The 12,353-nt window shown below is 49.4% G+C and overlaps 1 protein-coding gene across 10 annotated transcripts in view; it reads right to left on the reverse strand.

Moving 5' to 3' along the window:
• BIRC6 (baculoviral IAP repeat containing 6) overlaps positions 1-12,353 on the reverse strand; it is a 312,461-nt gene that overhangs the window by 136,222 nt on the left and 163,886 nt on the right. For all 10 annotated transcript variants that reach the window (XR_005778475.1, XM_040429565.1, XM_040429564.1 and 7 more), the window contains 6 exons: positions 12,026-12,180; positions 11,034-11,160; positions 9,947-10,057; positions 3,421-3,554; positions 3,002-3,129; positions 728-1,290 (listed from right to left, as the gene is read on the reverse strand). Coding sequence is in view for 9 of the 10 variants with exons in the window: in XM_040429565.1 (XP_040285499.1) it covers positions 728-1,290; positions 3,002-3,129; positions 3,421-3,554; positions 9,947-10,057; positions 11,034-11,160; positions 12,026-12,180 (1,218 nt within the window). In the remaining variant the exon portion in view is untranslated. The remainder of the gene's footprint in view (positions 1-727; positions 1,291-3,001; positions 3,130-3,420; positions 3,555-9,946; positions 10,058-11,033; positions 11,161-12,025; positions 12,181-12,353) is intronic.

Here is a 12,353-nt window from a genome sequence, read left to right on the forward strand (position 1 = left end):
TCAGATTTTTATTAGGTGGTAAGAAGTAAAGACAAATTAAAAATAATCTGAACGTATTTAACAGAATAATAACTGCAATAAACTTGTAACTCAATCCTGGAGGTACAGAACGGGGCCACAGTTTTCTATGTGCGATATAAATCCTCCATATTGCCATGTGCATGAAGCTGGTTTTTAAAGCACGTTTAATGTATATGTTTTTGCAGGACAGAATAGCATGGTATAATACGCTATTCTGTCCAAAAAAATAAAAATAAATGATACGTAAACAGTGGCCATCGAAGTCAATCAGGACACCCTGCTTGTTATATATGCATTGCACGTGGATATAGGACATAAGGATATACACATGGTATGTGACTACAACAGCACTTTATATAATCATTTGCTGTTGGGATCTCATATCTATGTGCAATATCTGATGTGTATTCATAGTTTCCAACAGGGTGCTCTTTTACATTTGTTACTTTAATATATGCCCAACATCACTGCTATGAATTTTAGATATCATGTAGGTTTTTGTATTCAGATACCCTGTGCTTCTTTCGATTTGGTTTAGTCTGGGTGGCACCGGGGTCGTTCTCAATATATACGCATGTCGTTGCCCAATTTGTTGTCATAGATGAATGCTATAAAACTACAAAGTAAACCAAATATGCCAATAAAGGTTACCAAGCTACATATGGAGATACCAACACACTTTCAAATGTACTAACTAGACACTTACCAATAATCATGGCCATTGCACTGCTGTTGCACTGGCCCAGGGCAGAGAGAATTTGGCTCATAATCTGCTGGTTAGCTAGCACCAAATCTGCCACGTATGCAGTGGAACTTTGTGTAGCTGAAGAATTGCTGTTGGCATCCTTTCCACCGTAGACTTTCTCTTCGTCAGAAACACTGTCTGTAGTGCTGCTGACAATAGGTGGCCGGGCACTAAACTCCTTGTTACTTGAAAGCGGCAACTGAACCAGGATGTTCACCAACTTTAACAAATCAAACATCAGCTGGTCACGAGTCATTTCTCCACATACTGCTTTGGCATCGCCAGGTCGAATAATATTTGCAAACAAGCCTCCAAAGCAGGCCCGTGCGCCAACAGAGCTATCAGATCCACTGCGGGATACCACTTTGTCAGAGCAGGTAATGTAGTGATGAACCAGAAAGGAAACGGACTCTATTACAGAAGAAATGGTGCTGACCGAGACAACTTCGAAATTCTGTTCCAGAGTGAATTCTAAGAGTTTCACCTGAGCATCCAGGGGCCCTTGTCCTGTCTGAAAAGGACCTCTGTAAGAGAATAAAAGTGGGAGCAGATTTCATAGGTTATCGGCCATGTAATAATCATACTTAAAATAATAAATTACTGAATTGTTTCATAGTAACATCTTGAAAGTTTTGATTGTTGGGGTCCGGGTCCTGAGATGAGGAGGCAGCACCCCACCTATGACAAGTACGCTTTAAAGTCTCAGTTCACACTGGTGTCACAGACTCTGAATCCACCACACACTGGCGGCAAATAGTAACAAATGGGCTCACATTATCTCAGAATAGGGTCTGTTTGGTTTCTGACGTTTTCACTGCAGTTAAGCCCATCCCATTTTACAATCTCGCACATTCAAGAGTCCAGGTAGAGAAAGGGATATTTGCAATAAGATATTCCTATAACTGTAACATCAAGGGAACACAGCTGTCACAAGTGACTTCTGGTGTCTATATCCACAGGTAGATCTGACTACAATACATAGCTATTATAAATGTCTAGAATACAAAAGAATCTGTATATTTAGCAAGTTAAAGGGACTGCGCAGCTCTGATCTCCGACTGGATCGGGTGTGGAGAGGTGCTGCTGCGCGCCGCGCAGGTCAGTTGGAGAGGCAACAGTCTAAAGTTCAGCAAAATTTGCGCATGTGTTATATTAAAGAGAACCTGTCGCCACACAATGCAGTACAATCTGCAGGCAGCATGTTATAGAGCAGGAGAAGCTGAGCAGATTGATATATAGTTTTCTGGGAAAAGATTCAGTAAAACTTTATACATTTAAACCTATTTCTGACTTCAGTTGTGCACGGGGGACATGTTATCAGCAATTGATAGCAAAGTGTGTGTAAGTGTGTATATACAGACCGCTTTAAAGGGAACCTGTCACCAGGATTTTGGGTATAGAGCTGAGGACATGGGTTTCTAGATGGCCGCTAGCACATCCGCAATATCCAGTCCCCATAGCTCTGTGTGCTTTTATTGTGTATAAAAACCGATTTGATATATTTACTAATTAACCTAAGATGAGTCAGAGCTTGAAAATATGACTCTTCTCTGGTCACACAAGTAAGATATGACTCTTTTATGCTAATTTGCATATGTATCAAATCGGGATTGTTACACAATAAAAGCACACAGAGCTATGGGGACTGGGTATTGCGGATGTGCTAGCGGCCATCTAGCAACCCATGTCCTCAGCTCTATACACAAAATCCCGGTGACAGGTTCCCTTTAAGTCGCTTGCTGTACATGAAGGCGGTGTGGGGGTACAACCACATGGCATGGTCAAGTGGTGCTTGTGATGCAGCCTAGCAGTGTTAAAGTACCGCTGCTGTATGAGCCACGGCAGGCTCTAATTAAACTAATGAATCCTGCACGGTTCAGTGGGTCTGTACTGTTAATGGCGCGCGACATTGAAAGTGCCGTGTGGCCATTAACAATACAGATCAATTGAACAGTGTGGTCTTCTTTAGTTTAACTAGATCATGCTGTGGCCTGTACAGCTTCATGGCACTTGAACGTAGCGCGGCTGCATTGCAAGCGCCACATGACCATGCCATGTGGTTGTGCTCTTAAGTTCAGAAAAAAAATGTGGTGACACTAGCGAAATGTACAGGACTTCTACATAATAGTTGCTGGGCAGCAGACGGTTATTAAAGTAACCGCCAAGACAAGTTCAGTAAGGGGAAGCCTGCAACAAATACTACAAAACCAGTACACCAAAGTCGACACTGCTTACCTCTCTGTGGAGAGTATGTGTATAAGCTTTAGTAAAAATTCACTGAACATCTGAGGGCTGGTAGAAGAAAGATGGACTTGTAGCCGCGTCAGGAACTCCTGCATTGCCTGAGTAGCAGTGGGCCCAACCTGGGTATAAATAACCACAGTATTAGAGAACGGTTAACTGGAACATATTATTACAGAATATCTAGAATGGTAAGTCTTCTTCTCAACGTAAGAAATTGTGTACAATAATGAATCGGTTAGTTATGTGCTTGTGGGCACTCGTGAGGCCTTAATTTGATTGATGCCTGATATTTATGTAGATAAACAGTAATCACTGGCAAAAGGCCCACACACACTAGACTATAGTCAGGAAAATTGTATATTTTTTAATTTAAAAAAAAACAACACATTTTTAACTAGAAGTAACTTTACCTGGGGACTGTGCTGGTTGGTCCCATGAGGGTTTGTTCCTGAGAGAAATTTCACAAGGACGTGAAGGAGGTTTGAGTCTGAAACTAATAGTTGGGCAGTGTTTTCCTGAGCTCCAATAGTGCTGCTGGGTCCAGCTATAAAAGAAGAGAAAGTCTTCAGATTCAATTGCTTACACAGAAATGTGCTAAGAAAGCAAAGCATTGGCCCTAAACACACAAAACCAATGAGAAGAGTAATGAGAGATCGTGACAACATTGGAACACGTGTCTGTAATAAATCAGTGCAGGGCATATTTCATAGGCATCCTACAGGATAAAAAAAACACATTTTAGAATTTCAAGGCAGTACCAGACTACATTGGTAGTAAAAGTGCTGCAAATCTGAGGCAGACATCTCAAGGGAGCTGATTTACAGCCATGTGTGATATATTAAATTAAAGGGGCTGCCCCACCATAGAATAGGGGATCAAAATATCTGATCATTGGGGAACTAAACCTAGGACCGCCACCGGTAACAAGAATGAGATGACAGAGTCCTCAAAGTAGTGGTCACGCATATAAGTGCGGCACTAAGCTTCTCTTTGGCAGATCCATAGTGCTTAATGGAGAGGCAGTGCGCATGTGTGACCGACACTTCAGGGACTCTGGCACCTCATTCTTGTGATCAGCAGGGGTTCCAGTGGTCAGTCCTTGACCAATCAGACAGTTACCTCCCCAACCGTACTGATAAGGAGACTTTTGTATTACTTACCAGTAAAGTCTCTTTCTCGCTCTTCCTTGGGGGACACAGGAAACCATGGGTATAGCTCTGCTCCCTAGGAGGCGTGACACTAAGCGAAAGCTGTAAGCCCCTCCTCCATCAGCTATACCCTTCAGCCTGGAGAAGAGACTGCCAGTTGCGTGTCCAAGTAGTGAAAGATAACCACCAACCGGAAAAAGAACTGTCGAGCCCCAACGGGGGCAACCAAGCCGGAACCACAACTGTAACCCAATGAAGGGCGGGTGCTGTGTCCCCCAAGGAAGAGCGAGAAAGAGACTTTACTGGTAAGTAATACAAAAGTCTCCTTTTCTCGCCCATATTCCTTGGGGGACACAGGAAACCATGGGACGTTCCAGAGCAGTCCCAGAAGGGAGGGACCAGAACAAACTCAACCAACACCAGAGGCATCAATCAACTGCCGCCTGCAACACCAGACGGCCTAAAGCAGCGTCAGCCGACGCATGAGTATGCACCCTGTAGAACTTGGTGAAGGTGTGCAAGGAGGACCAAGTGGCCGCCTTGCAAATCTGCTCCGAAGAAGCCCGATTTCTCTGAGCCCAGGAAGCCCCGACCGCTCTAGTGGAGTGAGCGGTAACACCAAGGGGAGGAACCCTGCCCTTGGCGAGATAAGCCTCAGTAACAGCCATCTTGACAAAACGAGCGATAGCAACTTTGGATGCCGCCATCCCTCTGCGCGACCCTTCCGGGACCACAAAGAGCGAGTCAGTATGCCTGAAAGAGCTGGTTACTTCCAGGTAAATCTTGAGCGCCCTGACAACGTCCAGGCGATGAAGCTTCCTCTCCCGCGGATGGGAAGGGGAAGGACACAAAGAGGGGAGAACGATGTCCTCGTTCAGATGAAAGGCGGAGACCACCTTAGGAAGGAAGGAAGGGACCGGACGAAGAACCACCTTGTCCTGGTGGAACACCAGGAAAGGTTCCAGACAGGAGAGTGCAGCCAATTCGGACACCCTCCGAAGAGAGGTGATGGCTACAAGGAAAATAACCTTGCAGGACAGAAGTCGCAAGGAAACCGTCCGCAGAGGCTCGAAAGGAGAAGCCTGGAGCGCTGAGAGAACCAGGTTCAGGTCCCAGGGCGGTACCGGAGGGCGATACGGGGGAACCGCGTGAGCCACGCCCTGAAGGAAGGTCTTGACAGGACCAAGGGGGGCCAGTGGGCGCTGAGACAAAATGGACAGCGCAGATACCTGACCCTTCAAAGAACTAAGGCCTAGACCTTGGGCCAGTCCGCTCTGCAGGAAGGACAAAACGGTGGGGAGAGAAAAGCGGAGCGGAGGAATCCCCAGCTCGGCACAGAACCCCAAAAAAGTCCTCCAGGTCCTATAATAGATCCTAGAAGAGGACGGCTTACGGGCGCGGATCATGGTGCGGACGACGTCCGCAGAAAAGCCCCTACGTGTCAGGACGGTGGTCTCAACAACCACGCCGTCAAACGTAGGGACCCTAAACGCGGGTGGAAGATCGGTCCCTGAGAGAGAAGATCTTCCCTGGCGGGCAGTGGCCAGGGCGCGTCTGCCAGGAGCAGCATGAGGTCGGCATACCAAGACCGGCGGGGCCAGTCCGGAGCGACCAGAATCACCGAGACGCCTTCCGCCGCGATCTTCCGAAGGACCTTGGGCAGGAGAGGGATGGGAGGGAATATGTATGGGCGCGCGAAGCCTCGCCAAGGAAGAACGAGGGCGTCGGCTCCGCAAGCTCCCGGATCCCTGGCCCTGGACAGATAGGCGGGGACCTTGTGATTGAATTTTGAGGCCATGAGGTCCACGTCCGGAATGCCCCAACGAAGGCAAATGGCCTCGAATACCTCCGGGTGAAGAGACCACTCGCCGGGGTCGACGGTGGTGCGACTGAGGAAGTCCGCCGCCCAATTGTCCACCCCTGGAATAAAAATTGCAGATAGGGCCGGGACGTGGGCTTCCGCCCAACGGAGAATGCTGGTGACCTCTCGCATCGCTGCAGCGCTGCGAGTGCCCCCCTGGTGGTTTATGTACGCCACGGCCGTGGCGTTGTCTGATTGTACACGAACTGGATGACCCTTCAGCAGATGAGTCCAGTGTCGTAGAGACAGAAGGGCCGCTCTCAGTTCCAGGACATTGATCGAGAGTTTGGACTCCGATGGAGACCAAATGCCCTGGACGGATCGGGGAGGAAACACGCCTCCCCAGCCCGAGAGACTGGCATCGGTTGTAACCACCAACCAGTTGAGTGGCAGAAAGGACCTGCCCAGAAGAGGGGACTGTAACCACCAGCGGAGAGATGACCGCACCGGAGGCGAAAGATGGAAGGGATGATCCAGAGACTGCGGCGATTTGTCCCAGGAGGAGAGGATCGCCCGTTGGAGAGGGCGGGAGTGAAACTGCGCAAATGGGATCGCCTCGAAGCAGGCAACCATCTGCCCCAATACCCGCATGCAGAAGCGGAAGGACGGTCGACGGTGGAGAAGGAGACCCCGAACCGCCCCACGGAGGATCAGACGTTTTTCCGAGGGAAGACGTACCTCCGCCGCTCCCGTGTCTAAAAGCATTCCCAGGAAGACGAGTTGTCTGGAGGGGGGAAGAGAGGACTTGGGGAAGTTGATGACCCAACCGAACCTCGCCAGAGTCTCTAGAGTGAGATCCACGCTGGCAACCGCTTGAGAAAGGGACGGAGCCTTGATGAGGATATCGTCCAAGTACGGTAGCAGAAAAACACCCCTGGAACGGAGTAAGGCTAAAACCGGGGCCAGGACCTTGGTGAACACCCGGGGGGCTGTTGCCAGTCCAAAGGGAAGGGCGACAAATTGGAAGTGGAGGTCCCCCACGGCGAATCGAAGGAAGCGATGGTGACACTGGGCTACCGGAACATGGAGGTAGCATCCTGTATATCGATGGAAGACATGAAATCTCCCTGCTCCAGGGAAGCCACCGCGGAGCGGAGGGACTCCATCCGAAACCGTCGAAGGAGGAGAAAACGGTTGAGCTTTTTGAGGTCCAAAATGGGCCGAACCGAACCTCCCTTCTTGGGAACTACAAAGAGGTTCGAGTAGAACCCTTGGAATCTTTCCTCTAGAGGAACGGGGGTAATCACCCCCCTGTCCAGTAAGGCTTGAACGGCCGCGGAGAACGCAGCCGCGTCTTTCGGGTCTCGCGTGGGGCGGGAGCGAAAGAACCGATCCGGAGGGAAGGATGCAAATTCGATTTTGTATCCGGAGGACACAATTTCGAGGGCCCAGGCGTCGGAGACGTGAGCCATCCAGACGTCCTTGAAAAGGAGGAGCCGGCCCCCCACCCGGGTGGGTGGGGGCGCGCCTTCAGGCAGAGGACTGTTTTGCTGCGGGTGTGCGGGCAGCCTGCGGCTTGCGCCAGGAGGGCTGCGCCCGAAAAAACGGCTTCCTACGCTTGTCCTGGGGAGGAGCCGAAGCGGCAGCTGTGGTGGGAGCCCCAGAGGCCCTGCGGGAGGACCGAAAACGAGACGCACCAGGGCGTCCGCGGGGGGCGCCCCTGGCTTGGGGTTGAGGAAGATGGGTGCTTTTACCACCCGTGGCCTCTGAAATAAGTTCGTCTAAGCGGACCCCGAAAAGGCGGGAACCCGCAAACGGTAGCCCCGCCAAGGAACGTTTGGAGGCAGCGTCCGCTTTCCAGACCTTCAGCCAGAGCTCCCTCCTGACGGCAACTGCCAGGGCGGAGGAGCGTGCAATAAGGGCTCCCGCATCAAGGGAGGCCTCACAGACAAAATTCCCGGCCCGAATAATAAGCTGGGCCAAGGAACGTAGGTCCTGGATGGGGATGTCCGAGTCCAACTCCTGTTCCAGCTGCGTACCCCAAGCAGAGATTGCTTTCCCTGCCCAAGCAGAGGCAAAAACCGGTCTGAGGGCAGAACCGGAGGCAGCAAAAATGCCCTTGGACAGGGTCTCCATGCGACGGTCCTCCGCTGACTGAAGAGAGGACCCGTCGGGAACAGGGATGGCCATGTTCTTTGACAGCCGGGCCACAGGGGGGTCCACCTTGGGTGGGGAAGACCAGGTGGCCACGACATCGGCTGGAAAAGGATAGCAAATGTCCAGCTTCTTTGGGTTGACAAAACGGGCGTCCAGGCGAGCCCAAGCCTTAGACACCACGGAGGAGAAATCAGAGTGGATTGGAAAGACTTTTGAGGCCTGCCTGGGTCTGATAAAGGAGACGCTAGCTGCGTCCGAGCTAGGGGGGTCATCCTGCACCTTAAAGGTGTCACGTATATCAGAGATGAGTTGACCCATCGCTGAGGCTAGCTTGGACGGCAGGGCCGAGTCCATTTCCAAATCTGAAGCCGCCAATTCACCTTCAGAGAGCGAATCCTTTGGAGAGGAGAGGCTCGTCTGGGTGCGCACGCGTGGCGGGGAGAGGGAGGCATCCGAGGAGGAGGCTCGCTCTACTCTAATACGCTTCTGAGAGTGCCTAGCTCGGGAGGGGTCACTAGGAGAGGGTGAACCCGCTGCAGCGGCAGAAGCAGTGGACCCGGAGGGCGCGACAGTCAGAGTGGCGTCCTGCGGGGTAGGTGGCCTGTCTATTAGGCGGCCCACGACATGAGTGAGGCTTTCCACGGCCTGGGACAGGGATCTAGCCCAGTCAGGCGGGTCAGAGGAAGCAAGGAGCGACACAGCGGGCGACTGAGGCTGCGGTGGAGCTCGGCATGCAGTACAGTGCGGATCAGACTGCCCCCGGGGAAAGGGTTCCCTACAAGCAGTACAGGCATGGTACCATGGCTTGGCGGCTGCAGAAGGGTCTGACATGGTGGAAAGATGTTGCACTTAAAAGTGAGAACCAAGCAACAGTACTGTGGCACGGAGGGGGTTAAACAGTCCTACCAGACCCGGAGATACAAGCGGCAGCTGTAAGGGGAACAGACTGAGGAGGCTGTGGAGGAGAGGCAGCAGCACGGAGCTGAATGGCTTCAGGATCGCACGGCAGAGAGATGAACCCGGAAGTAGCCGAGCGCAGCAGCACGGAGCTGAATGTGTAAGGAAGCTCCGCCCCCCCTCTGCCGCGCTGAACGGGATTGTAGCAGTGGCCATGTAACAGTGGCCATGTTGGTAGCAGCGGTGGGAGGGAGGAAGGGGAGGCTGGAGCAGCCACTCTCACCATACGCTGTCTTCGCCCTCAGTCCATCCAGCGGGGGTCGCCCCTTCAGCTCCTGGCACCGCGGTGGCAGGAAGCCGGGGGAGGGACTTGGCGTGCGGGCGACCCTGAGCTGGCGGGACGCAGGGGAGCGAGGCTGCCCTGGTCCACCTTGTCTTCTGTGGGGGAGGCGGCAGTGCGGAATTACCGGCACTGGCGCAACTCAACCCCGGGAGAAACAGAGGGGTCTAATGCGCCTCTGTTGTCCCTGTAGGTAGAAAAAAACCGAGTTAAAAACAACAAATACGTAAAAATAAAAATCATAGGATAACAACCCTGCATAAGCAGGGGGTGTCTTGCCTCCTTGGACACTAAGCAAAAACTGGCAGTCTCTTCTCCAGGCTGAAGGGTATAGCTGATGGAGGAGGGGCTTACAGCTTTCGCTTAGTGTCACGCCTCCTAGGGAGCAGAGCTATACCCATGGTTTCCTGTGTCCCCCAAGGAATATGGGCGAGAAAACCTCTTATGGTGGAACAACCCATTTAAAAGGATAAGAATGGGAATAAAAACTGCTTATTTTTTTGAAAAAACAAAACACATAATCCAGAGGGAAAAAAAATAATAATCAAATTTTTACTGAAATCTGTCTAAATATGAAAAGAAAAAGGACTTACAGTTCAGTTGCATGTTAGTCATAAGAGTGAGGCTATGAAGCACAAGGCACCATGTCCGGAGTAAAGTACTTGGATGCCAGGACAGGACTGTTAAAAAGCTTGTTATAGAAGCTGGAAGGAAAACAAAATGCCATCGGATCATTAACTTACTAGAAGACCTTCCCTTTAAATCCCACCTAATACCATGTCTACCTAAATGGCTGCAAATTAAAGGAAGCGCTCAACACCCCCGACTCCCCTGCTAACCATACCTTCTATACATCTATACAGCAGACCTGCTTGTACTAACCCCATTTATCATCTGCTTTGGTGGCAATTCCATTAACTTATGCTGCATGTTCTCTACCATAACTGGAGAAATAAATACAGTATCTACTCTGTTTTAGGCCAAAGAGAAATCAAATCAATATGATGCTCAATAATTTAGACACCAGCGGCTGCTAATATGTCTGTAGGGGCGGGGGTTAAAAATCATTAAATGACTGATGAATCTAATCAAACGCAATTCTCTACTAGAACACTAGAGGGAGCCAGAGGGAACATTTCAACTGCAAAAGAACCAAATCCAAGGCAAGTGCTGCATTCTACCAACTTGGCCAGTGTACAACTATAGCAGCCACAATCTTTAGCCCAGAAACATGTAGTAATAGCTTGATGTTTAATGAGGACGGCCAATCTATTTAACAATGATCAAACGCTGATCACAATATGCTTGTAATGTTCAGAGGTATGAGAGATATTCTTAAAATAACAAACTGAAAGGTGAATAACCTATAGGCAGGGGAGGGGTCTAGATACCACCCGTGAGTGAAAATATCTACTTCCCAAGAGCTCACAATCATATTGATAAACTATCCAGGTACATTACAGCTGTGAGATGCCAAGGTCTCCTGACAGGAGTCAACTGCCTAGAAAAATGTATAGGACGTGGCGAGAGGTGCCCCGCCGTCTATAATGAAAGTATGAATGTGTCACATGGTCTATAGTGTACATCTCCTTTAATCCAGTATTGGCATAATCCAGAGGAAATGAAGATAAAATAAATGACTCCCCCTACAGCTTTTTTGGATTTCGCTAACACAATTACCTTGATTTACAGAGATGACCGGCACTCTATTAGCATGGTATAAGAACAGGTCGCTTCCATTTTCCTTGCCCCCATTGGAGCTAGAATTTAGGCTCAATGTGAGCCATAACTGCAGAAGAGACTCGAGCTGTGGGAAAAGAATAAAATTAGAATGAGGAACAACAACATGGTTCTCTGAAAAACAAGACATCGACTAGAGCAAGATTTGACTAACTACTTCCAATGGCTGAGGTAGGAATACCCACCATATGCGGCAGCCACACGCTGCTAGGGTTACGGAAACCGCTGCGCAGACAGATGACGTCTGTGTGCATTCCATATTTTGCGGAGAGGAATAGCTGCCCTCTAATAGAACAGTACTATCCTTGTCCGTAATGCGGACAATACTAGGACATTATCTATTTGTTCGCAGAACGGACATACGGAAACAGAATGCACACGGAATAACTTACGTTTTGTTTTTTGAGGACCCATTGAAATGAATGGTTAATGGCATACCGTCCGCCCAAAAAAAAAAAAAAAAAAAAGGAACGGACATGGAAATAAAATATGTTTGTGTGCATGAGCCCTTAAAGTGTACCTAAACTTATAAAGTTTATTAAAATCTACTGTAAATACCCTAAAATGATTCTAATATTAAAAAAAAAAATCCCGTTATCCATGAGATATAGGCACCGGAAGTTCAGGTGCCTATAGCGCTGTGAAATACACTGTTCTGTAGGGGAGTACCAGCGCTGCTCCTGCAAGTACCAGCGCTGCTCCTGCAAGTACCAGCGCTGCTCCTGCAAGTACCAGCGCTGCTCCTGCAAGTACCAGCGCTGCTCCTGCAAGTACCAGCGCTGCTCCTGCAAGTACCAGCGCTGCTCCTGCAAGTACCAGCGCTGCTCTCCTAAAGCCTGGAATACAAGTGCAAAGTTTTTTTAAACTAAATTGACGCCAAAAACTGAAGTAAAATGATTAATACATATGGGTCATTGTTACTCAAAACCAACCTGAACATGATGCACTTGCAACATTGAAAAGAGCTTGTTGAAGCAGGCACTCAGCATTGGAATGGAAGACGACTGAACAATTAGCTGGTTCGCCTGACTCGACACATGAAGCCCTCGTAATAAAGAGTCGTCCGTCCCACCAGAAGGCTGTGATACTGTGAAGAAAGTGTAAATTCAATACATGGTCACAATACACCATTAAAACGGCATAAACTAGATTTCCAGTTGTATTCAGCTTCTCATACTAGAATGTGTCACCAGCATTTTTCTCTGCCAGACAGTGACACATATCCTTTTTATTCTAATAGTTTTTATTTTACTTTGTAGA

This window comes from Bufo bufo, chromosome 4, assembly GCF_905171765.1.
Source record: "Bufo bufo chromosome 4, aBufBuf1.1, whole genome shotgun sequence".
NCBI classification, from domain to species: Eukaryota; Metazoa; Chordata; class Amphibia; order Anura; family Bufonidae; genus Bufo; species Bufo bufo.